This window comes from Vicugna pacos, chromosome 32 (assembly GCF_048564905.1).
Source record: "Vicugna pacos chromosome 32, VicPac4, whole genome shotgun sequence".
Classification (NCBI taxonomy): Eukaryota; Metazoa; Chordata; class Mammalia; order Artiodactyla; family Camelidae; genus Vicugna; species Vicugna pacos.
This window is the reverse complement of record NC_133018.1, coordinates 16,465,772-16,491,844: the sequence shown is the minus strand read 5'-3', so window position 1 is coordinate 16,491,844 and position 26,073 is coordinate 16,465,772. Positions and strand designations below refer to the sequence as shown.

Genomic DNA, 26,073 nt, shown 5'->3' with positions numbered 1-26,073 from the left:
GTGTTTGATTTGCTAGAAGTCAGAGACTCGGGGCAGAGCTCTTCCAAGGAAGCGAAACTAAGAGCAGCCCAGACTCAGGGCAGAGCTCCTCCCTTCCAAGGAAACGAAACTAGCAGCAGCCCAGTCCCCGGAAGCAGGAGAGACGGAGGCTAAGAGGCTTTGCCAGCCCGCTCTGCCTGCGCTGGCTCTCCTGCAAGGAGCATCGTGATGGCGCTCAGAGATACCCGAGCCAATCAACTGGACAAGTTCATCGAAGACAACCTCCTGCCAGACAGCCCTTTCCGCACCCAGGTCAGAGAAGCCGTCGACATCATCTGCTCTTTCCTGAAGGAGAGGTGCTTCCGAGGGGCCGCACACCCTGTGCGGGTGTCCAAAGTGGTGAAGGTGAGCCCGGGACTGCCCGGCCGGGGACAAGGTGGCTGAACCAGTAGGCATTTCCATAGAGACAGACAGAGAGAGAGCAAAAGGTTGAGTTCTCCGGGGCTGAGGTTTCTGATTTATCTGGGCCAGAGATGTAACCACAGCTCGTGAAGACAGCTCCTGGGGGGAGGTCCTCCACCTGTAAGTGTTTACCAACTGCCCAGGTGAAGCTCGTCAACCACCTATGTCCCGTCCATTTCCGACATAGGAAACCCGAAGCCCGGCTCTGCCAACCATCTGCTGATCAATGGCCAGGCTGGGGACTCACCATTTCTGCAGAGTCCCGAGCTGTTGAAAGTTTTGGAAGCAGATAGCACCTACTGGCTGTGAAAACTCGAGCAACTCACTTAACCTCTCTGTGCCTCAGTTTCCTCAGCCACAATTCCCAGTAGCTTACAGGGCTTGCAGACTAAGTAAACTATAGCTTGTCACCCACCCAGCATGGGCCAGTCTATAGTATTAATAATATCGGATCAAAAGGACAGGGGGTACAGAACACAGACCCTCGAAAAAGGCAACCAGTTTGCGAATTGCATCTCTGCCACCCACTAGCTGTGTGGTTGGGCTGACACACAATCTCTCTCCGCATCTGTTTTCCCACCTGTAAAATGGGAACAAAGAGTAATAGTAGGTAAATCACAGAGTCCCTGTGAGCATTCTAGGAGTTAAGACTGGTAGTGCCCTCAGAACAGTGGCTAGCACTCAAAACTGTTAGTGATTGTTCTCAGCATTTTACATAGGGAGGCTCTTCTCGGTAATAAATGTTAGTCCTCATTCTCATCACCTGTTTTAGGGAGGCTCCTCAGGCAAAGGCACCACCCTCAGAGGCCGGTCAGATGCTGACCTCGTTGTCTTCCTCACCAATCTCAAAAGCTTTGAGGAGCAGCTTCTGCACCGAGGAGAATTCATCCTGGAAATTAGGAGACAGCTGGAAGCCTGTCACAGAGAGAAACGATTTAAAGTGAAATTTGAGATCCACAATTCGCAATGGGCGAATCCCCGAGCTCTCAGCTTTGTGCTAACATCCCCCCAGCTGGACCAGTGGGTGGAGTTCGATGTACTGCCCGCCTTTGATGCCCTGGGTGAGTGTTCCCGGCCATAAGGGGTTTCAGCTTTTGTCCTGTGTCGGGGCTTCCTTCTCCCTCTTTTCATGTTTCTGAGCAGAAATCTGCCTCCGTTCAAGAGTCTGTTGAAACAGGGCATCCCTGCAGCATGGTGGGGGAGATCTTAGCATCTGTCCCAGGGCAAGAATGACTAGGGTCCTTCTCAGCCACCACAGCGACATTAAACAACAAATTGGTACAGTTTGGGGCGAGACATTTCTTATAGAAACCCTGCCAGGCTCACTAGTTCTACTTATGGCAAAGTGTGTGAATCTTATCTTCTAAAACTGAGGCAGCAACAGATGCAGCCTACTGCATATAAAACAGATGACTAACAAGGATTTACTGAATAGCACGGGGAACCATATTCAATATCTTGTAATATTGAATATTTATATATAACTGAATCTGCTATACACCTGAAACTAACACAACATTGTAAATAAACTATACTTCAATTTAAAAAAAGAACAGATAAATCCAAAAGAATCAGGCAGCCTAGATCTGATGTAAACTCAATATGTTAATTTCATATTTTATCCAAAACATGAGAAAACCTCATCAAACATATGCTGAAGGTTGGAATCGATAGATAATGTGCAGGAACATTTGGACAGGAAGTAATCCATGTCTGAGACTCAATTTCCAGTAAGTGCAGTCAATGTGCGAGGCATCGTTCTATGGCCATGATTGAGACAGACAAGGAAACTTTCTCCTGGAGCCTAATAATAATGTAAACACCATAAGTGATAACTTGCTGTGACGAAAGCTAAACATAGGGATCCAACAGAGAGCAGTGGGGGCTTGGACGACTTTTTTAGATGGGGTGACAAGGAAAGAGACATCTGACCCAAGGCCTGAGGGATGAGAAGAAGCCAACCATGGGAAGATCTAGGGGTTCCAGGATGAGGAAACAGCAAGTGCAAGGCCCTGAGACAGAAGTGAACTTGGTATATTTGAGGATGTGAAATAACCAGAGGAGTAAGTGGCAAAGGGGTGAAGACAGGAGGTGAGGCGGGAGGTGGCAGGAGACAGATCACACCAAACCTCTAGGCTACCGTGAGGACTTGGGATTGTATTCAGATGACCTGGGAAGCAAGAAGTGGAATGATCAGAGTTTGAGAGGCCTCTGTGGGGGCTGGGAAGAGAATGGGCTGTGGAAGACCCAGAAAGGAGGCTGCTGCCATCTCTGCTGTGTCCAGGTGAGGAAGGATGGTGGCTCAGTCAGTGTGACAGCAATGGGGATGGGAGAAGGGAGGACTGGGGGTCGACCTCAGGCCTCCTGGCTCTGGGCCTGCTGACCTTTCCCCTGCACCCCGGGGCCTGTGAACTTGTCTCCCCGGGGTGGCTGAAAGATCCTCCAAGCAAAGCTGACATCTTCACATTATGGATTCATTCCCAACAGGTCAGTTGACCAGAGACTACAGACCCGACCCTAAAGTCTACATTCAGCTCATTAAAGAGTGTGAGTCCCTGGGGAAAGAGGGCGAGTTCTCCCCCTGCTTCACAGAGCTGCAGCGAGCCTTCCTGAGGGACCGTCCAACCAAGCTGAAGAGCCTCATCCGCCTGGTGAAGCACTGGTACCAGGAGGTACGGCCGCCCTATCCAGACAGGGAGAGAGGAGGAGGAGGACAGAGAGCAGGACAAGAGTGAGGACAGGAGCAGGAGGGAGGGGAGGGGAGGGACAGGTGTTGGGAGGCAGCAGGGATGAGGCAGGGGGAAGCGGAAGAAGGGAGGGGAGGGGAGAGGTGAGGAGGAGGGGAAGGAGGAGAGGAAAGGGAAAGGATTCGGAGGTAGGAAGGAGATGGACAGAGAGGAATGGAGTGGAGGGAAAAAGGAAGGATGGGAGAGGACAGTGGTCAAGGAGGGAGAGGACAGAAGGGACAGGAAGGCAGAGGGGCTGAGGTTGTGTGGAGGAGGGTAAAAGGAAGGGAGAAGGGTAGGGCCTGGGACAGGGATGGGTGTGTCCAGGTATCTCATTCCTCCTGGTCATCCTGTATCAGGAAATGACAACCCCATGTTTCCAGTTCCTCTGGACAAAACCCATGGGTATGTCTTATCTTACACACACACACACACACACACACACACACACTCATCCAACCAGTCAACAAATGACTTCGTCCTGTATCTAAAATACATCCACTGTCACCAACTGTCACCACCTCTATCACTGCCACCCTGGCCCAAGTCACTTGGAAGGCCCACAGGATCTGCCTTTGACCTCTCTGAACCCCCATCTCTGCCCCTTCACCATTCCCCGACACTGTGCCATCCCCCTTATTGTTTCTCCAAAAGGGAAGTTCTGCTTCAGCCTCAGGGCCTTTGCATGAGCTTGTTTCTTTATTGTCTGTCCCCCACAAAAAAAAAAAATGTCCATAAGAGAAGGAATTTGGATATTTTATTCACTGCTGTTTCCTCAGAACCTACAAGGGTGCCTGGCACATAATAGGTCCTCAGGAAGTAATTGTTCAATAAATTGAATGGAAACCCCACCCCACGCCCACATCCTTCTGCCAACTTCCTAGCTGTCTCAGTTTAGGCAAGTGACTTCACCGCTTGTGCTTCCTGTTTTCTCACTTGCAAAAAGTAACATGCTACGGCAGCAGTAAACCACATACCATGGTGACCCCTGTGTAGATTGTTTGGGGCGCTATGCACGTCTTAACTGTATTAATTCCTGGAACCCAAGAGTCTGGCGCACCTTTCCATTTATTTGTATCTTCCTCAGTTTCTCTCATTAACGTCTTAAACACTTCAGAGTGCAGGCCTTTCACTTCTGTGGTTCAATTTACTCCTCGGGTTCTTTTTTTTGATTCATTTTGATGCAACTGTAAATGAGATTGTTTTCAGATTTCTCTTGCTGATAGTTTGTCATTCATGTATAGAAATGCAATAGGTTTCTGTATATTTTTTTGTATCCTGTAATATTCCTGTATTCAGTGTGTCATTCTAAAAGATTTTTGGTGGCTCTTTAGGGTTTTCTACGTATAGTCTCTAGTCATCTGCAAATAGCAATAGTTCAAATACTTCCTTTTAAATTTGGATGCATTTTGTGTATCTATGTCTGATTGCTATGGTAGCACGTCTAATACTCTTTGGAATAAGTATGGGGAGAGTGGTTATATCTGTCTTGTTCTTGATCTTAAAGGAAACGCTTTTAGCTATTTACCATTGAGTATGATGTTAGCTATGGGTTGGTCATATATGGCGTATACTGTGTTGAGCTATGCTTCCTCTATAGCCATCTTGTTGAGATTTTTGTACTAGAAGTAGATGTTGAATTTTCTCAACTATTTTTCCTATATCTGTAGAGACGATTATATGATTTTTACCCTTGGTTTTGTTAATGCAATATATCACATTGATTGATCCGTGGATATTGAACCATCCATGAATCTCTGGAATCAATCCAACTTCGTGACGGTGTATGATCTTTCAACATATTGTTAAATTTGCTTTGCTAATGTTTTGTGGAGGGTTTTTACATCTATGATCATCAGGCTGATAATTTTCTTTTTTTGTAGTACCTTTGGTTTTGGTATCAGGGTAATGTTCTCCTCATAGAATGAGTTTGGAATCATTTCTTAATCCTCAGTTTTGTGAAATAGTTGGAGAAAAAAAGGCATTAATTCTTCTTTTAAAAATGCTGAACAAACACATTTTTCTAATTTTTTTTTCCCCTTCTCAGTGTAAGAGCAGGAATGGGAAGAAACGGGCACTGCCCCCGCAGTATGCCCTGGAGCTTCTGACAGTCTACGCATGGGAGCGAGGAAGCCGGAGCCCAGAATTCAACACGGCTCAGGGATTTCGGACAGTCTTGGAATTAGTCCTGAAGCATCAGGACCTTTGTATCTACTGGGAAAAGTATTACAGCTTTGAAACCCCTATTATTGGAGATTACCTGAAGAAGCAGCTCGGGAAACCCAGGTACTGTGTCCCCGCATGGCTGAGCCCCCCACGTAAATGAACCCCTGCCCACAGCGGTGGCACCTTGGAAATGCAGGGAGTGGGAGGGCTCCCCATTTATTGGTCATCATCAATTACTAATCACTGTGCTGGGCACGTGACTCCTACCATCTGATTTAAATAATCACCTTGATCCCTGCGAGGCAGGCGCCATGCTAACCATTTTACAGATGACTGAGGTTTGGAGAAGTATGAGCTTGCTGTAAGACTAACACACTGTAATAGAAGAGTAAAATGTGGGTTATTAACACTGAGAGGTATTGACCTTCTGTTACGTTCCAGTCACTGTGCTGAGCATTTTGCATGCTCGTCTATCTCCTCCTATGACCACCTTTGAGGCAGGTTGCTTACATCTCCCCATTTCACGAATGAGGACACTGAGGATGAGAGATTCAAGTTAACTGCCCGAGGTCACAGCACTAAGAAAGGGCAGAGGTGAGAGTCAAACCCAGGTCCATGAAGACTCAAAAGAAAAGCTCTTTCTCCTTGTGATCAATACCCAGCATAGGGCAGGCACTCGGGACACAGCCCTGGGAGCCAAGCCCTGCGGGGCCCCTCCTGCTGCCTGGGTCCCAGCCTGCGCAAGGTTGGGTCTTTGCTCTGCCTGGATCTCTGGCCTCCCAGAGACACCCCAAGACCTCACTTGGCCCTCTCTAACTGTTACTCTTCAGGCCTGTGATTCTGGACCCGGCTGACCCTACTGGAAACGTGGCTGGTAGAGACCCAAGCAGCTGGCAGCTACTGGCCCAAGAGGCGGCAGTCTGCCTGGGGTATCCATGCTTTAGGGAATGGAATGGGTCTCCTGTCAGCGCCTGGAAAGTGCAGTGAGTCCTCCTGATTTTTAATGTGAGCTGATACTGATCGTGCATTATAGTAACAACTTCGAGAAACTTTGTGTTAAAGTCAATTTCTCCTGTGTCTTTCTACTCTTTTAAAGGAGTTACTAGAAAATGTCACATTACACCTTTGGTTTGCCTGATATGATGTTCTGCCCTAGAAGGTGAATCACTGGATTAGACAATGGGCTTACCAGTTTACATTGTCACTCTGTCACACTGTCTCCGTACGAAAAAAACAGCATCCCATTTACAAGCCTATCCTTTAAAAACTCCCATAAGTACCCAGCCAAGAACCAAGCACGTTCTTAGCACCGGGGTGGCTGGAGAACAGTCCTTGGCTTGTCCATCTCACTGTTCCTCCTTTGAGTCCTCCAGCACCTCTGGGAGATGGGTTTTGTTCTTATTCTCATAATAAGAAATTGACATGTGGGCACTCGCTCAGGATCTCCTGGCTAGTGAGAGACAAGAGCCTCAACTTGAACCCTGGTCCTTCTCACTCTGAAGCTCATGCTCCTAATCGCCGTAGTGTGGTCTTCATGCATCTTCAGTCGTGGAATTTCTATGCTTCCCTCTCTGGTGACCATGAGAAGGGATCCAGCAGAGCCCCAACTAGAGGGAGTGTAATCAGCTGAGGGCCCCAGCTGCTCCCTCTCAGATCCGCCTGCACGTTTACTGCCTACCGGCACTCCCAGCCAGTGACCGGGGGTGGCAGGGATACGAAGGCAGCCCCCTCCCTGCAAGACACAGGCCCTCTGATGAGTGACCTTGGCCCCAGGGCGCCCCACTGGCCTCGCGGGATCTTCTCGAGACTGCAAACCACAGTCCTTCCATCTTTCCTTCACCCAGAGTCAGACTGGATCGGGGCTGTCAGCTTTCCCAGCCTCTCCCAGAGCCCTGCCCAGTATCTCTCACGTGGGCGTTTCTCCCTGTCAAAATCCCCGACATTTAACTCTCCACCGGCATCTGCTTCTTGGAGTTACCCAGACCGACCCAAGCCCTTCTGCCGCCACCGTCAAGGTAGCTGTGGGCTGTTCCGCAAATCCAGGCTGTGATAAAGGACTGAGGCCCACCCTGGTCATCTCAGTTCATCACCTCTTCTCAGTCAATGTCACTGCTGACCAGGCGGCTCCTAGAAGAGGCCACCACCTCCGCCTCTCTCCGCCCCGTCTCCAACCTCACAGCTCCTCCTGGGCGGTCCTGCTGTCCTCATCAAGCCTTTCTCTTTTTGTATTTTCTGACGCTTTGGCACCTGGGGCCTTGCTGATCCTGGACAGACCGCCCTCCTGGGGCCCCTTACTTCCTAGACACAGCACCCAGCTCCCCAGAGAGCTTGCCTTTCCTAGGGACACCTGTTCAGCAATTCCAATCTGACCCACAGCCCAGACTCAGAGCCACTCTGGGCCACTGTGCCACCTGCCCCGCTCACCCCAGGACCAGACACCTGAGGAAGACCCCCACTCTCCAGAGCCCACATAGCTGAGTCACACAGGCCCAGCCAAAGACTGCCTTCCCTGCCTGGCCTGGCCTGGCCCCGGGAAAGGTCCCCATAAAAGCTCTTGGCTGTGCTTCCTTCCAGATCCATCTGCCTCATGAAAGACCCTGGTGCTTCCCACGTGGCCCTGCATGGCAGGGTGCCTCCTGCTTCTACAAATCTGTGAGGTTCATATTGAGATATTGTCTTTAACGTCAACACAATAAGTGTCACTGAGAAAAAAAAAAGACTAAGAGTCCTGTAGTCTCTCCCTCCCACCTGTTACAGTTTGGGACTTGACTCTCCAGGCTTTTCTCTGACTCTGCCTATTTCCCTGTCTCTGTGGAGTTTTTCTAAAAATGGGATTCTGCTCCCTGTGGGGTTGTGTTACATGCCTGGTCCCCATTTATCACAGCTATCCCTCCACGCTGAGAGGAAAATATTGGAATCACACGTGAGGCCGGACTGTATATTACAATCTGAGTGATCCACTTGCGTTGTTTTCTGAGAGTGTGTTATCATTATAAACGATGCTACAGTCATTAGTCCGTTAACTGAATGAGTAAATACTCAAATGCTTAATTGAGAAGCCACATAGATCATGTGGTGGTACTATTTTTAATCTGGGAGGGGGGGACTCCCATTCTGTTCCCAGAGTAGCTGCACCGTTTTGCATTCCCACCGACAGTGGACAGAGTTCCAGTTCCTCCGCATCCTCACCCACACATGGGTCTATATCAACACACACACATATGTATCTAGTAGCTATGCTCACAGGTAAAAGTGATCCCCTATGATCTGGATTTCCATTTCCCTCAGTAATGCTGAGCATCTTTTTCATATGCCTACTGGCATCTGCAAACCTTCTTTGGAGAAGTAACTTTTCAAGACTTTAGCCGATTATTCATCAAGATTTTGCTTTTTTGCTATCAGGTTCCCAAGCTCCTTATTATTTTGCGAATCAACCCCTTACTGGATATATGGTTTGAAAATATGTTCTCCCTTTGCATTGGCTGCTTTTCTACTTCATTGGGTGTTTGTTTTTTTTTTTTAATTTCCTGTGTAGGAACTTTTTTAGTTGGATGTAGTTCTACTTGTCTATTTTTGTTTTATTACCAGTGCTTTGCATACACAGTCAACTAATCTTTGGTGAGTTTGTCAAGAATACACAAAGGGGGAAGGACAGTCTCTTTGACACTCAAGCTAGGAAAACTGGAGTGCCACATGCAAAAGAATAAAATTGGACCTGTTTCCTATAACATACACAAATATCAGCTCAGAATGGATAAAGTCTTAAGCATAAGAGTTGAAACTGTAACACTCCTAGAAGAAAACAGACGGAAAGTTCTTGACATTAGATTTGGCAGAGATCATACAAATACGACACAAATAAAACACAGGCCACAAAATGCATCTCATTTTATACGGTGTGAGGTAGGGACCCAGCACCACTTCTACCTGGATGCCCAGATATCCCAGCAGCATTCATTGAAGGGACCATCCTGTCCCCACCACTCTGCGAGGCCACCTGTGACATCTGTCCAGAGACTGCCTAGTTGTGAGTCTGTTTCTGGACTATGTTCTCATCCATTGGTGAATTTTGGTATCCTTGAGTTTATAGAACCTTGACTAATTACTCTAGCCTGGTATTCTTAATTTCTTGTAGAAAACTCTGTTCTCTTTTTATCAAAAATCAATGTCTTCTCATGGCTCTTTTTATTTCTATGTTAATATTATACTAACATCATTCTCTGTTTATATAATACTAATATACTATTTCTACATTAACGTCACCCAAATACAGGAGGCATTTGATTAGAATTCCATAAGTTAGTCCAGGAAACATGGCGTCGATGTAATATTGAGAATCCCAATCCATAAACTTGGAGCTTCTTTCCATTGCTTTTACTCTTCTTTCATGCCTGTAACTAAGTTTTCTAGTTTATCGCTGCATTGCTCTTCTATGTGTTTTGTCATATTACTCCTAGACATTTTTTTCTTGTTCGTGTACTTAGTATGTTTTCTTTCATTTCATTTTGTAATGGTTGGTCTCAGGAAGACTAAATGTTTTCAGTAAGTGTATTTGATTGTAGCTTTATGAGTGATCTTTATACTTCTCTGAATTTTCTGGTTTTATTAACTTGTTGCTGTGGATTTATATTACTTGCATTAACACAAGAAACAATAAAGCAACTTTCTTTCAAAGCCTTTTTTGATAAGCCTTTGTCAGCTGAGGTCTGACAGTGTGTGCAAAGCTCGCAGACCTACGTCCTGGAAAGCTCTAGGGTGCCGCAGTTTGGAGCTGCTGGTTCAAGGACAATTTCAGAAGGTTTGGAAACAGAGGAGTATGTGTGTAAGGAATGACGGGAATGCTGGTATGAAACCCAAGCACCCGAGTCATCAACTCCTGATACCCCAGGGACCAGACCCCATTCTGGGCAACTTCCCACTGAGGAAAGGGAACTGAAAAGAACTAAGGTTGAGGCAACAGAGATGAGGGTGGAGGCCTCTGAGATGTGTTGTCTGAGATGCCTGGGCCCTCGGCTCCACCAGGGGGCGCAGTGTGATGTGCTACCCGCCTCCCATGCCCTGGGTGAGGGCTCCCAGCCACGTGGGTATCAGGGCTTCTTTCTCTCTCTCTATTCATTCTGCTGAGCAGACGTCTCCCACAGTTTGAGAGTCTTACCGAAACAAGCTGTCCCTTCAAAGTAGAGAAGAGAGCATAGTATCTCTCCTGGGACAAGAATGATTCAACCATGCAAGCGACGGTGAACAGCAGATTGGCACAATTTGGGCGCAAGACGTTTCTTAGAGAACCCAGGCAGGCCAGGCTTACTTGGCTGGCTTAGGGCAAAGCGTGTCAACTTTCTCTTTCTCGCAACGGGGGAGCATTGATCTGTCCCCTGCACCTGGGGGTCTGAGAAGCGCACGTCTGTGGGGTTTGCTGCATTGGAAGCGCTGTAACAACACCCAGCAGTATCACTATGAATAATTACCATCACTGTCTTCCTCCTGGCAAACAGTGTGCATTCGTGATCTCTCCAGCCTGCGTGATCCTTCCTCCTGTTTCCCCTTCCCAAAGGCCTCTCCTGATAATAGAAAGCAAACCTCCCTTAAGGTCACGGCTAAAGTCAGGCCGGTCTGAACTTTGCTCCAGATTCTGTCAAGTGAGGATTTACTTAACAAAAGAACACACGTCAGGGATGAGTCTGATTTCTAGTAATTGGCTTTGATTTTCTCACACTGTTTCATTAGAGAACATGAGCTCATGGGCTCCTGCCTCTTAAATGTCCCTAACCCCTTACATCCCAGCCACACGCAAGTTGCTTTTCCTAAATACTTCTCCCCACCACCCCTTTTCCCATCCACCCAACCCTCCAGAAGCAGCAGAGTGGCAGCAGCCAGAAGCTTCGCTGCTCATTGGGAAAAAAGGGACCAGGAGGCCTTTAACCAGTTTAAGATCCAACAAAGATTTGATAGAGTCAGGTTTGCCCTTTATATTTGCCCAGCATTTGGTACCTTTCAAAGCCCCTATTGCGTCTCTTCTTTAAGATTGTCCTCAAAAGCAGTTGTGGGCTTGAGAAAGAAAAGTCTGCCCCCTTTACAGATCAGGACACTGAGGCACACCCAATTACACTCGTGTTGAAAGCTGCACAGCCCAGGGCAGTTTCAAATTTTTCCGTCAACCTAAAACTGCTTTAGAAATAAAGTCTATTTATCGAAAAAGCAAAAAGTACATGATGATGCCATTAAAAAAAAAAGAGAGAGACTGTGTTTCTATGTATGTGTGCATGAACCTAGAAAAATATCCAGAAAGATCTACACCAAAATATTTATATTGTAGCCCTTAAGGTTTACATCATGGATGGGTTTTATAGTTCCTGATTTTTCTGACTCTGAGTCTGTTTGCAGTACACACTACTGATGCTGTAAAGCTCATAGGAAACTGTAAAATAGTTGTGTCAGCAACAAAAAGAAAGGAAAGGAAAGCAGAAGTCTGTCTTCATTCATGACTTCTCTTGGATGAAGCATGAACTTGAGTTAAAAAGTACATTTTCAGAGGACAGTCTGGAGAAAGACCAGACATTCCAGGCTGCCTGTTGAAGGCAGAGAATAAGTCCGGGAGAGTAGAGGAAGCAGCTGGGGGCCAAACATGGTTTGCGGTCAAAGGAGTGTTTGATTTGCTAGAAGTCAGAGACTCAGGGCAGAGCTCTTCCAAGGAAGCGAAACTAAGAGCAGCCCAGACTCAGGGCAGAGCTCCTCCCTTCCAAGGAAACGAAACTAGCAGCAGCCCAGTCCCCGGCAGCAGGAGAGACGGAGGCTAAGAGGCTTTGCCAGCCCGCTCTCCTGCAAGGAGCATCGTGATGGCGCTCAGAGATACCCGAGCCAATCAACTGGACAAGTTCATCGAAGACAACCTCCTGCCAGACAGCCCTTTCCGCACCCAGGTCAGAGAAGCCGTCGACATCATCTGCTCTTTCCTGAAGGAGAGGTGCTTCCGAGGGGCCGCACACCCTGTGCGGGTGTCCAAAGTGGTGAAGGTGAGCCCGGGACTGCCCGGCCGGGGACAAGGTGGCTGAACCAGTAGGCATTTCCATAGAGACAGACAGAGAGAGCAAAAGGTTGAGTTCTCCGGGGCTGAGGTTTCTGATTTATCTGGGCCAGAGATGTAACCACAGCTCGTGAAGACAGCTCCTGGGGGGAGGTCCTCCACCTGTAAGTGTTTACCAACTGCCCAGGTGAAGCTCGTCAACCACCTATGTCCCGTCCATTTCCGACATAGGAAACCCGAAGCCCGGCTCTGCCAACCATCTGCTGATCAATGGCCAGGCTGGGGACTCACCATTTCTGCAGAGTCCCGAGCTGTTGAAAGTTTTGGAAGCAGATAGCACCTACTGGCTGTGAAAACTCGAGCAACTCACTTAACCTCTCTGTGCCTCAGTTTCCTCAGCCACAATTCCCAGTAGCTTACAGGGCTTGCAGACTAAGTAAACTATAGCTTGTCACCCACCCAGCATGGGCCAGTCTATAGTATTAATAATATAGGATCAAAAGGACAGGGGGTACAGAACACAGACCCTCGAAAAAGGCAACCAGTTTGCGAATTGCATCTCTGCCACCCACTAGCTGTGTGGTTGGGCTGACACACAATCTCTCTCCGCATCTGTTTTCCCACCTGTAAAATGGGAACAAACAGTAATAGTAGGTAAATCACAGAGTCCCTGTGAGCATTCTAGGAGTTAAGACTGGTAGAGCCCTCAGAACAGAGGCTAGCATTCAAAACTGTTAGTGATTGTTCTCAGCATTTTACATAGGGAGGCTCTTCTCGGTAATAAGTGTTAGTCCTCATTCTCATCACCTGTTTTAGGGAGGCTCCTCAGGCAAAGGCACCACCCTCAGAGGCCGGTCAGATGCTGACCTCGTCGTCTTCCTCACCAATCTCAAAAGCTTTGAGGAGCAGCTTCTGCACCGAGGAGAATTCATCCTGGAAATTAGGAGACAGCTGGAAGCCTGTCACAGAGAGAAACGATTTAAAGTGAAATTTGAGATCCACAATACGCAATGGGCGAATCCCCGAGCTCTCAGCTTTGTGCTAACATCCCCCCAGCTGGACCAGTGGGTGGAGTTCGATGTACTGCCTGCCTTTGATGCCCTGGGTGAGTGTTCCCGGCCATAAGGGGTTTCAGCTTTTGTCCTGTGTCGGGGCTTCCTTCTCCCTCTTTTCATGTTTCTGAGCAGAAATCTGCCTCCGTTCAAGAGTCTGTTGAAACAGGGCATCCCTGCAGCATGGTGGGGGAGATCTTAGCATCTGTCCCAGGGCAAGAATGACTAGGGTCCTTCTCAGCCACCACAGCGACATTAAACAACAAATTGGTACAGTTTGGGGCGAGACATTTCTTATAGAAACCCTGCCAGGCTCATTAGTTCTACTTATGGCAAAGTGTGAATCTTATTTGTGTAAAAATCAGGCGGCATAGATCTGGCATAAATTCAATATGCTAATTGCCTCTTTTATCTAAAACCTGAGGAAGCCTCATGAAGCCTCTGCTGAGGGTTAGAATCTACTGATCATCTGCAGGAACATTTGGACAGGAAGCAAGACCTGCCAAAACCTCAATTTCCACATTAGGAAACCTGGGACTCTGCACTATTGATGTCACACTGTTGTCTCCAGTATTAGCAGATTGTCTCCATTCAGCCCTTACGCAGGGCCTGGCACATAGTGGGTTTTCAAAAATGTGAGTTCCCCCACTGTGCATCAGGGCACCCCAAGACACCACAGTGACTCACAGGGGTGAGCAAAATGAAGGGGAGAGTTCAGATTTAAAAGTTTTAAGGGAAACATAGTGACATCAGTCAGACCACAGGAAAACTAGATGTGTGGACTAAACTACCTACGCACAGCTGCTTGGGATTTCTTTGGGCCTAGAGGACGGGTAGGGAAAACACTGAAACTCTAAAGGCAGCGGTAAATGAGACTGTTTGGGAATGTCTCCTTGTTGCCATGTCCTGTATGGGATGCTGGGGTACAGTGGTTGCCAAGAAGTAGGAGAGGCAGCAAGAAGGGGTCGGGGGTATGCCAGGCAGAGGGTCGAGTACAGACAAAGAGCTGGAGGTCAGAAGAGATCAGAGTGTGGTGGGGGAATGGCAGGACCCTGAGGATGAATGGAGGGGAGGGGGCAAGGCCCAGGTGACAGAGAAACGAGCCAAATCAGCTGATCCTGCAGAAGCCTGTAGCCTTAGGAATCGGTTTCTCCTAAACACAGTGGATAGCTGTGGAAGATTTTAAGTGGTGAAGTAACATGATCCCGCTTGTGGTTTAGGATGGTTGAGGGGGAAATTGATTGGAAGAGAGGCATCCAATCAATAACCATCAGCACAGATTATCCACTGAGCACCTACTGTGTGCACGGCAGAGTCCTATGGTCATGAATGAGCCAGACAAAGGAACTTCTCTCCTGGAGTCCAACAATAAAAAGATCCACAAGATGAATGCAGAGATACTTGCTGTGATAAAAATTAAACATGATGATCCTAAAGAGTGATGGGGCTGGGAAGGCTTTTTCAGACAAGGCAACAAGGGAGGGGACATCTGACCCGAGGTCCGAGGGATGAGAAGAAGCCAACAATGGGAAGAGGTAGGGGTTCCAGGAGGAGGAAACAGCAAGTGCAAAGGCCCTGAGACAGGGACGTGGCTCGAGCATGAGGCGCACAGGGCTGGAGACGCTGGGTACTCGGGACACAGAGCAGCTCGGAGGTGATGAGTAATAGCTCTTCAAGTCTGCTATAAAAAATGGCCTCCAATAAAGCTACATTGCAAAAAATGGGAAAGAAACAGAATGGAAAGAGTAAAAAAGTCGAAGAGGCAGAGCCTGAGGAATTTGTGGTGGAAAAAGTGCTGGGCTGTTGTTCTTAATTCTCAAAAAAGCTGGTAAAGAAAAAGATGGAACAAAAAGAAAATCTTTATCCAATAGTGAATGGATGATAGCAAATCAAAGAAGGAAAGAGATGCTGCTGATAAACCAAGGGCTTTGCCAGAGGTCTTGATCCAGAATGAATAATGGGTGCCGTGGACAGCAGTGGAGAATTAATGTTTCTCATGAAATGGAAAGGTTCAGATGAGGCGGACTTGGTGCTGGCAAAAGAGGCAAATATGAAGTGTCCTCAAATTGCAGTCGCTTTTTATGAAGAGAGACTAACTTGGCATTCTTGTCCAGAGGATGCAGCTCAGTAATTGTTTGCATTGCTTTTTACATATATTTACATATATATAAAATCTGGGTCTTGGGTTTTTGATTTATTAGTGTGAAGAAATAATAATATTCTAATGAAAATCAAGTTTGATATGTTCGTTTTGAAATAGTATTGGGGAAGTTGTTGGTTTTTTTTTTTGCATCTATAGCACTGGTTACTTTGAACAAATAAAAGCTTTCTGTAGTTGCTTCTTTGAGCAGAAAAAAAGACTTGATATATTATTATTATTATATTATTTTTATTATATTATTTCCTCTGCTAGGGAACAGCTTTTCTAAATGTTGGGGGAAATCCCCAGTCATTACTCAATCAGAATTTACATTTAACTCATATGCCTAAGGATCATTCTTGGTTTTGTGTGCATATATACATAAAATACATATGTAAATGGTTTTCTTTTCATTCTTTTTGTTTGTTTGGTTTTAATACATTTACCAAAACAAACAGTATTTCACGACGGTGGATAAGCCCATGTTTCTGGGATTCCATCATTTTGAGAAATCTAATAAATCACTTCAAGCTAAGGTGAAAATTTTTGAAGCCTTAACTTTTCAAATTAGATAAGTAATTTTCTAATTAATTGGATGGTTTAAATAGAATGTAAACAATTTAAATTGGACAGTTTTTTAAAGCAGCCATATCAGAATCCGTATCCATATTTATAGTCATATAAATGCAATTTTATTTGCAAAACCCCTGAAAGAAAACTTTTATCACTACTGACAACCTCCCCATCACCCAAATGAAAAAATTAGACAAATTCTGGTGTTTTTAATTAGCCAAGCAAGACTTAGTTAAATGGACATTTAAGGATTCCTTCTGGTGAACTGTTCCTTTACAGGAAATTGAAGTCCCTGTGCTATATTTACTGAAACCTCGTGATCCATGGAATGTGTAAGACTTGTTCATGGAAACCTAATCAGATGGTTAGAGATGCTGGCAATTTAGGATCTGCAGGAATAAATGAGTGAACAGACTTTTGTAATCTAAACTCTTGATCTGCATGTTTTTTCTTTACTCTAACCCATTCCTTACATTGTACATTCTCAGTATTTGGGTTATTGGTTCAGCAGAAGCCAGGAAAAACAATAACTTTGTAGTAATCAGAATGTTACTCAACTGTATATTGTTTACTTTATTGTAAATACTGGTGAACAGTGGTCAATAAATAGTTTTATATTCCTTTAAAAAAAAAAAAGACCCTGAGACAGGAGTGAATTTGGTATATTTGAGAACGTGAAATAACCAGAGGGGTAAGTGGCAAAGGGGTGAAGACAGGAGGTGAGGGGGGAGGTGGCAGGAGACAGATCACACCAAACCTCTAGGCTACCGTGAGGACTTGGGATTGTATTCAGATGACCTGGGAAGCAAGAAGTGGAATGATCAGAGTTTGAGAGGCCTCTGGGGGGGCTGGGAAGAGAATAGGCTGTGGAGGATCCAGAAAGGAGGCTGCTGCCATCTCTGCTGTGTTCAGGCAAGGGAGGACAGTGGCTCGGACTGGGTGACAGCGGTGGGGATGGGAGAAGGGAGGACTGGGGGTCAACCTCAGGCCTCCTGCTCTGGGCCTGCTGACCTTTCCCCTGCACCCTGGGGCCCGTGAACTTATCTCCCCGGGGTGGCTGAAAGATCCTCCAAGCAAAGCTGACATCTTCACATTATGGATTCATTCCCAACAGGTCAGTTGACCAGAGGCTACAGACCCGACCCTAAAGTCTACATTCAGCTCATTAAAGAGTGTGAGTCCCTGGGGAAAGAGGGCGAGTTCTCCCCCTGCTTCACAGAGCTGCAGCGAGCCTTCCTGAGGGACCGTCCAACCAAGCTGAAGAGCCTCATCCGCCTGGTGAAGCACTGGTACCAGGAGGTACGACCGCCCTATCCAGACAGGGAGAGAGGAGGAGGAGGACAGAGAGCAGGACAAGAGTGAGGACAGGAGCAGGAGGGAGGGGTGACCTAGAGGGAGGGGAGGGGATAAGGATGGGGTGAGGGCAACGCCATCCTTTTAGTTACTCTGGCCAGAACCATAGGTCACCTTTGACTTCTTCACACACACCCATCCAACCAGTCAGCAAATGATACTCGTCCTGTATGTAACATATACCGTAATCCATAAATTGTCACCACCTCTATCACTGCTACCCTGGTCCAAGTCACTTGGGAGGCTCACAGGATCTGCCCTTGACCTCCTGAGCCCCCATCTCTGCCCCCTCACCACTCCCCTAGGCCATGCTCTCCTCTGTTAGTCCTCCAAGGAGATGCTACTCCAGCCTCGGGGCCTTTGCATGTGCTTACTTGCGTGCACATAATGGGAGCTCAGTACATAATTAGTGGATGCATTAGTGAGTGCTGTATGCCCACACAGACACTACAAACACAGACACACACACTTCTGTTCGCTTCAAAATAGCTGTCTGGCTTTGGGCATGTGAGTTAACGTCCCTGTGCTTCCTGTTTCCTCATTAGTAGACAGCCACATGGCACAGCAATAGGGAACCACACGCCAAGAGTGTCTGGCAGAGTTCGTCCTAATAAATGTGCTTTCTCTGAGATGCCGCAAGAGAACATACCCTAAAAGCTAACGTGGCCTGCCTCGCCACAGTTCTTCCTTTGTGGATGTGACATTCGTTTGTTTACTTGTAAATAGCCTTTACTTAAGCACTGTGGTGCTTCTGTGAGCTGGGTAAGGGTAGGTATTATTAGTAACCCCATTTTACAGAAAGAGAAACTGAGCATCAGAAGACACTTTCAGCTAATAAGCAGCAAAACGAAAACATGCATCTGGGTCTTCTGATGGAAGATTTGGCCTAATACATAATAAGCATTCTATATAGTTTTAGATGAATAAATTGAGTTAAAGAAAATAATTCAGGATAACCTTCCTACTTTAAAAACAACACTTTAGGCAAGGTAAGACAAGCATTTATTTGCTAGACGTTTCAGTTTACTCTCCAGGCATTATGATTATGGTGCCTGTGCACTTTAGAACTTACAAAAGTGGTTCCTGACAAGTGCAACCCTGTTCTCCAGGACACAGTAACTTCTTGAGAACATTTTTGTGATGAGGAACTGTTGCAGCAAAGTGTGTTATAGCTCAGCGTTACAGCTCATTGTTACAGCTCCGTTGTGACAGCAACCTAGGCAAGAGACCAAGCAGCACTCTGTTGGAAAACTGGAGTTTGTTACCCTAATAGGCCCACAGTACTTAACACTGGAAGCTCTGGACCCCACCTGTACGCTTACACAGGCTTTTATAGGCTGCCAGTTTACACTTTGCAACATTATATGCAAATAAGGTATAACAAAAGTTGACTAATTAGGAACAAGCTTTGTAGAAATGGACCAATCAGGAGTGAGAGAAATAACCAATCAGGAGTGAGGGAAATGGACCAATCAGAAGTGAGAGGAATAACCAATCAGGAGTGAGCTCCATGCAAATGAAGTACTACAAATGGACCAATCAGGAGTTAGCTCAGGGCACCAATAGAATTTTAGGGGTAAGTTTCACTCTCCTAGAAGTAAGCGTTTCAGAGCCAAAAAGTGAGATAAATGCGGCTGGGCCAGGGAACCTGATGGTGCTGGCAGGAGAGTAATGGCCCTGCCTGGGGGTCCTGCGGGTCTTTTTTATGGGGCTTCCCACCTCAGGACAAAGACACTACTGGTAATGATTGGAAAGAAGCCAGGAATACTAGGTATTTTCCAATGAGCAAGACAGTTCTGCTTAGCAAAAAAAAAAACTCTTTATTTCCTTCTTTCTTTTTAATTCCTTCCTATTCTGATGTATATTTTACTACTAAACAAACAAACAAATCTTTTTAAAAAAGAAAAAAGTTTCAAATTCAAGTTTTGTGGATTCATTACCATTTGCCTTTTTACTGTTGTCGGTCATCACTCTGGGTGTTTTGTTTCTTTGTGTGTCTGGTTATTTACGTGCTGGTCATTGTACATGAAAATTACTTGTGAAAGAATTGGAGGCTTTGGATTAAATATCTTCCTCAAAGAAAAAAAAAACTTGTTTGCTTCTCTAGGCTCTCAGGAACACAAGTCCTTATTCTCAGTTACTTTTCACAGCATCCTTCTGAGGTCCGTACTAATATTACTATTCACTTGGCAGATGAGAACAGTGAAGCGCTAAGAGTCAACCCTGTCTGCTTTCAGAATCAGACAGTGGTGGAGCCAGGATTCAAACCCACATCTCTCAGAATCCAGAGCCCAAGCCTTTCACCAGGGATCAGTTGCTTTACACAAAAGCCGGACACACCTGTTTTTTCTGATTGTTCTTCCTCTCAGTGTAAGAGGCAGCGTGGGAAGCCACTGCCGCCTCAGTATGCCCTGGAGCTGCTGACAGTCTATGCTTGGGAGCAAGGAAGTGGGAAGACAGAATTCAACATGGCTCAGGGATTTCGGACAGTCTTGGAATTAGTCCTGAAGCATCAGGACCTTTGTATCTACTGGGAGAAGTATTACAGCTTTGAAACCCCTATTATTGGAGATTACCTGAAGAAGCAGCTCGGGAAACCCAGGTACTGTGTCCCCGCATGGCTGAGCCCCCCACATAAATGAACCCCTGCCCACAGCGGTGGCACCTTGGAAATGCAGGGAGTGGGAGGGCTCCCCATTTATTGATCATCATCGATTACTAATCACTGCGCTGGGCACATGACTCCTACCATCTGATTTTAGTTATTTAGTTACTTTGATGGAGGCACTGGGGGTTGAACCCAGGACCTCGTGCGTGCCAAGCACACACTGTACCACTGAGCTGTACCCTCCCCAACAACTACCATCTAATTTTTTTAAAAATGTGTACACAACCCTGTGGGGCAGGCACTGTGCTAACTACTTAACAGATGGGTAAACCAAGGTTCTGAGACGTAGGGAACTTGTCGAAACCTTAACAGAAATGAGCAAAACGGCTGAAATTTCACCTAAAACACCAACAGCTGCAGCAACAATGACAGTTGCCACCAGGGATTAGGAGCTTGCTCTGAGACTAACACAGTTTCGTAGAGGAGGAAAAATAACGCTTATTATAACTGATATGTGTTGACTTACCATGTTCCAGCAAGTCCGCTGGGCGTTCACATGGTCGTCTAGGTCCTCACGCAGCATCCTTTGAGGTAGGCGTGTACCGCTTTCCCCTTTTCACAGATAAGGGCACTGAGGACCGGGGGTCAAGGGACCTGCCCCAGGTCACACCTCTAAGAAAGGGCAGGGGAGCGATTCGAACCCAGGGCTCTCAAGGCCCCAAGGCAAGGCTCCTCCTGCTCACGGTCCTCCTGAGGGCAGGCAGTCAGGGCACAGCCCAGGCAGCAGTGCCCCCGGGCCCCTCCCGCTGCCCTGAGCCCCAGCCTGAGCCAGAGCCTCTCCACCCCCAGACACAGCCCCCGCTCCTCACCTGTCTCTCTCTCTAACGTTGCTTTTCAGGCCTGTGATTTTGGACCCGGCGGACCCTACAGGAAACATCGGCGGGGGAGACCGACACAGCTGGCAGCGGCTGGCGGAGGAGGCTGCAGCCTGGCTGAGTTACCCGTGCTTGAAGAAATGGGATGGGTCCCCAGTGGACTCCTGGCATGTGCTGGTGAGACCTTCCTCCCTTCTGCCCTGTGCACCCCGCGCCCCAGCTCCACACAGCGTGGGCAGTTGGGTGAGAGACCACTTCCTTCCAAAGACATTGCCTCTGCTGGAGGTCGCCACATTCATACAGTTCCAGGATGCGCTCTCTATTTTATAACCATTGGGCCCCATTCAGAGGGTTCCCGGATTTTTCGCATCCCTTATCCAGAGTTCCTTCTTCAATTAGCGCCCCCTTGGCTGGAAGTAACTTTTTTAACACCTCCGGCTGGCTCATCCACTAAGAAGAAATACACACAGTAACAACCACTTCTGAATGAATACCCACCTGCTTTGGGTTCAGTCTCTGTCCTAAGCCCTTTAAAACACATTATCTCATTAAATCCTCACGACACCCCCCTGAGATGTGTGTTGTGCTCCCATCTTACAGATGAGAGCAAGGGGCTCAGAGAGGTGCAGTCACCTGCCCAAGGCCACTCAGCTAGGGAGTGGTAGAGCTGGGCGGCCACCCCAGTGGATCCGGCGCCAGTGCTTATTTCACCGCCTGGTAGCCTCCCCAGGGTCACGTGACAGACGAGGCCCAGAGTAGCCGAGGACGGGGGCATGGCACACAGCCAAGTAGGGACAGAGGGCCCAAGCTTGGTCTCCCCACTGCAAGAGCCGAGGTCTTTCTCATGTAGGGTGGGGAGGGTTGATGATGCCCTAGGTGGGTTTCCTAGGAAACAGACCCTGGGATGAAGTTTAGAGTGCACAGTGTTTCAGGGGGCCCTTGGCACCAACACCTGTGTAAAGGAGGGGAATGAAGCAGCCCAGGGAGAGGTGCAGCTGGAACGCAGCCCAGTGACAGTCTCAGCCCCCCCGCCCCCCCCCCACCCTTCGGGGAGCCCTGGAGATCCGGTGGCCATTAGAGTTGTCCTGCAGAGGAACGAGGTGGCCAGGTCTGTATTCCCCGACATGGATCAGCCACTGAGTGTGGACACCTCGGGGGCTGGGGTGGCCTTCCTCAAGGGGATCCAGGGGGCATGTCCGTGTCCAGCAGAGATGCTCACTGAGAACCGGTGCCAAGATGGGAGGACCAGCTCTCCAGTGTGATCATGTGCTTTACCCTTGCAGCCCAGAAAAGACAGTTACTGGACACATGAGGCCTGTGATGATGGTCAGCACTGGGAATTCTCTCCAAGACCCATTACACTCCAGGGAGGGCGCCCTGCCTCGGAGGAGGAGAACTGGACCTGTGTCATCCTCTGAACACTGGAGGATTTTAAAGGCAAGTTCTCCAGAGCCACCTGGGCCAGCCCCGTCATTTCTAGGGGTGGAGTTGGGGGTGGTCCTTGATCTGTGGAGGGCAGTGAGTTGGTGTCAGACCTGGGACCACAAATCCAGGTCTCCTGGCCCCCACCCTTCCCGCTGTTCTCCGCTGTCTTCTTTTGAAGGTAGTCTTTCCCCAAGGCCCCCTCCCCACCGGAGCCTGTCCTCTGACAATATTCTCAGAGAGACAACAGGAGAGGCTTTGGCCAAAGAATGGAATCTCAGCCTTGACTTTCTTCTGTGTACCTGGTGGGAGGGTTAGGGTCTAATTTATAGTCCATAACAATAGAAATAATAGCAAATGCCATTCAGTGGGGTTAATTAACGACAAGGCACAGAGCCAAGACGTACATCTGCATGTTGTATGTGTGTGCTGTGTATTCACTGACTCAGCTGCCCTGTGGGATACAGTGGTCACTACCCACATAAGGCTGTTGGGCACTTGAAACATAGCTGGACCAAATCGAGATGGGCTGACCTGTATACTTTTCTGAATTTTCTGGTTTTATTAATTTTTTGCTGAAAATTTATACCACTTATATGACTGCAAGAAACAATGAAGCAATTTTTCCTGCAAAAAAAAAAAAGGTTAATGAGTACTTCCGCTGAGCTCTGATAACATGTGCAAAGTCGGCAGGACCGGGTTCTAGAAAGCTCTGGGGTGCTGGTATTGGGAGCTGCTGGTTCAAGTCCAAATTCCTGAGACTTGGAAACAGAGGAGCAAGTGTGTAAGGGACAACGGAAATGCTTATATAAAAATTGAAACCTAAAAACTGAAGTCCTGAGTTTCTGATTCTCCAGAGGTAAAACGCCAGTCTGGGCAGCTTCCTGCTGAGGAAAGGAAACTGGGCTGAGCAGACATTTAGCTAAAGGAGATAAGAGTGGAGTTGTAGAAGGAGATTAGGACTAGCTGGTAGGCTGTCAAAGAGGGGAAAATGCATATTCAGTGGAAATCCAGGGTTGCAGGAGGAATCCCAGTGTGCTTAGCTTCGTGCTGAGCTCCCCGCAGCTCAACAGAGGCTGGGTTTTCATGTACTGCCACCTCTGAAGTCCTGGGTGCGTGTTCCCAGATACCCCCTCATCCTCACACAAACCCCATCCCTGCCCACCCTTCACCTGCGTCTGCGAGATGTCAGGGCACCTCCCTGCAGCTCCTCAGAGCCCTTCCCACCCTGCACAGGGACCCTCTACTTCCTGTGTTTTGGGCTGGATCCAGTCCCAGATCCAACCCCTTTATCCAATCCCATATCTCCCTCAGTGGCTTCAGTCTCCAGTTCACCCAGGGTACTTCGACGTAGGAGCCAGCAGCACTGTTAATTGTCTTCATCTCTTTCCTGTTCTTTCCAGAGGTCTTGGGTGAGAGTTGAGGACCCGTGCCGATGATCAGTCCACCATCATGATCCAGTTCTTGAACCTTCTGCTTTCCACTTTCTTAAAAACTCATCGAATGTGTTCTGGCCCCTTGGTGGCTCGCTTCCTCAATCTCAAACCTGTTGCGTCACATGGTACTTTTAACACACCTTTGCTATCATTTCAGTAGGCTCTTGAGTGTGTGTGCGGCCTACCATCTCAAATGGAAGATTTCTAAAGTGACCTGTGAATCTGGAAGATGACTGTGACTAATGGGGTGAGCAGGAAAGTCACGGTTTTATGTCTGAAGTCACCTGGCTTGCATTCCCTCTACAACATCCAGTCTTCTTCCTGTACTTGAATGCCTCCCGTGATGTAGCACTCACTACTCAAAATATAAACTGGGTGTACACACTGACAGTCTACCATCTCTCCTGCGACTTCAGCACGACCTCTGAAACTCACCATCTGACCACATCTATCCTTTCAGTTAAGGTGGATTTCAGGAAGCCTTTGTTAGCTTTGTCACCTGACATGTACTCAGAGGCAGAGTAAACACTGGATTCCTGACCTGATGGGACAGAGGACGAATGAGTTTTTGAGTGAGCTAGGGAGGAGGAGAGGGACTCTGGCGTGGGCCTGGCCTGGCAAAGAGCTCAAAGGTGCAGATTCTGATCACCTGGCTGGAGGGGCAGCGGGGAAGCAGACGCGGCCAAAACGGGAAGGGACAGGCCACCATGAAGATGGCAGCAGCCAGGGACGGCCACGTAGCTTTACGCCTCCACGCTGAGGCCACCTGCTGCCTAGTTCTGTGCTGGCCTCACAGGGATTTACCTGTTACAGCCTCATCAGGTTTTAGTACGTAATTGTGTGTGAGAGGTGCCACTGTAAACTGATTTTCCTTTCTCATGTTTCTTCTTTAAAAAAAAATTCCTTGTCACAGCTATGGAGAACAAACTAGTCACCACTGGGGAGAGGGGAGAAGGGAGAGGGGCCAATATAAGGGTAGGGGATTAAGAGGTACAAGCTATTAGGTATAAAATAAGCTACCGGGATATATTGTGCAACACAGGGAGTATAGCAAGTATTTTATAACTATAAATGGAATATAACCTTTAAAATTGTGAATCACCATACTGTATACCTGTAACTTACATAATGTTGTATATCAACTACACTTCAATAAAAATTTTAAAAAAATTATTTCACATGCAATATAATGTATACGTGCAGTCAATCTGTATTAATTCTACCTAATAAAACTTCAAAAAGGAAAATAAATTCTTAATGCTTACAGATAGACATTAGAATGATGTGTTTGAAGTTTTTAAAAAACGGAATGTTTGTTGGGATTGCCCTAAGTGTATAAATTAGTGACGGAGAACTGGCAGCCATACCCCTGTGGCTACTGGACAGTCAGCTGCAGTTCAGAGGACACAGCTCTCAGAACGAGCCACCTTGGCCAGCGCCCGAAATTCAGGGGCAGACCCACTTGCCTGTTGCCTGCCTGGCTCCACCCTTCTCACAGCAGTGGCTAGTGCTGTGACCCAGGGGAAAATTTTTTTAAAGCTAAACCTGATCAATCAGCAATTGAAATCCAGGCATGAGCGTCAGAGGTGCCCCCTTGGTGGCCTGTGAAGAGGCCCCCATCCTCTGCAGCCAGAAGGCAGAGAGAAGTAACTGAGTCCAGAACTGAATCCCCAGAGATGCAGAACCCCAGAGGAAGTGTTGGCATTTTAAAAATTACACTTTGATTTTTTCATTTTTATAAAATTCTTATTGAAATGTAAGTCACATGCTATAAATTTCACCTTTTAAAGGGTCCCATTCAGTGGTTTGAATATAGTCACGAGGTTTGTATTCATTGTATTCACACGGTGAGCCGTAACATAAGATACATTCATGGTACAAAGTCCAGAACATTTTCATCGCCTCCCGGAAGAAACCTGAAACCCAGTAGCAGTCACTCACTCCCTCTTCCCTCCAACCCCTTTCCCCTAATCCCCGCCAACCACTAATCTGCTTTCTGTCTCCATTACAGACATTTCATAGACGTGAATCATACAATGTGTGACCCTTTGTGCCCGGCGTCTGTCACTTAGCATTAGGTTTTCAAGGTTCATCCATGTTACAGCGTATGTCAGTGCTTCATTCAATTTCACCACCTGAAATCAACACAATGTTGTTACACTTCAATTTAAAAAAAAAAAAAAAGATGACCTCCAGACCCCTGTAAAATGTTTGCTTAACAAACACTCACAGAGCCCTAGCCATGGGCTGGGTCCTGTTC

General features: G+C 47.3%; 2 protein-coding genes and 1 pseudogene across 2 annotated transcripts; all 3 read left to right on the top strand.

Annotated features, from left to right (window-relative positions):
- On the top strand, positions 1-6,399 carry LOC116278877 (2'-5'-oligoadenylate synthase 1-like). The gene is made up of 5 exons (XM_072953311.1): positions 1-384; positions 1,214-1,502; positions 2,929-3,113; positions 5,215-5,453; positions 6,164-6,399. Exons 1-5 carry the CDS (start codon positions 208-210, stop codon positions 6,318-6,320), a joined length of 1,047 nt encoding a protein of 348 aa, XP_072809412.1. The 5' UTR covers positions 1-207; the 3' UTR covers positions 6,321-6,399.
- Positions 6,400-12,055: 5,656 nt separating this feature from the next.
- On the top strand, positions 12,056-25,125 carry LOC102530627 (2'-5'-oligoadenylate synthase 1). The gene is made up of 7 exons (XM_072953308.1): positions 12,056-12,343; positions 13,171-13,459; positions 17,234-17,418; positions 19,842-20,074; positions 20,979-21,132; positions 22,239-22,392; positions 23,781-25,125. The coding sequence occupies exons 1-6, from the start codon at positions 12,167-12,169 to the stop codon at positions 22,371-22,373; spliced, it is 1,173 nt and encodes a 390-aa protein (XP_072809409.1). The 5' UTR covers positions 12,056-12,166; the 3' UTR covers positions 22,374-22,392; positions 23,781-25,125.
- Positions 15,071-15,537, top strand: LOC140690968 (chromobox protein homolog 3 pseudogene; annotated as a pseudogene).
- Positions 25,126-26,073: the final 948 nt, after the last annotated feature.

Bases quoted from the DNA above. Each gene is read 5' to 3' on its own strand.
- LOC116278877 (XM_072953311.1), top strand. From the start codon at position 208: ATGGCGCTCAGAGATACCCGAGCCAATCAACTGGACAAGTTCATCGAA. The intron at 1,503-2,928 runs GTGAGTGTTCCC...CATTCCCAACAG, and splicing joins GCCCGCCTTTGATGCCCTGG to GTCAGTTGACCAGAGACTAC. The intron at 5,454-6,163 runs GTACTGTGTCCC...GTTACTCTTCAG, and splicing joins AAGCAGCTCGGGAAACCCAG to GCCTGTGATTCTGGACCCGG.
- LOC102530627 (XM_072953308.1), top strand. From the start codon at position 12,167: ATGGCGCTCAGAGATACCCGAGCCAATCAACTGGACAAGTTCATCGAA. The intron at 20,075-20,978 runs GTACTGTGTCCC...GTTGCTTTTCAG, and splicing joins AAGCAGCTCGGGAAACCCAG to GCCTGTGATTTTGGACCCGG. The intron at 21,133-22,238 runs GTGAGACCTTCC...TTACCCTTGCAG, and splicing joins TGGACTCCTGGCATGTGCTG to CCCAGAAAAGACAGTTACTG.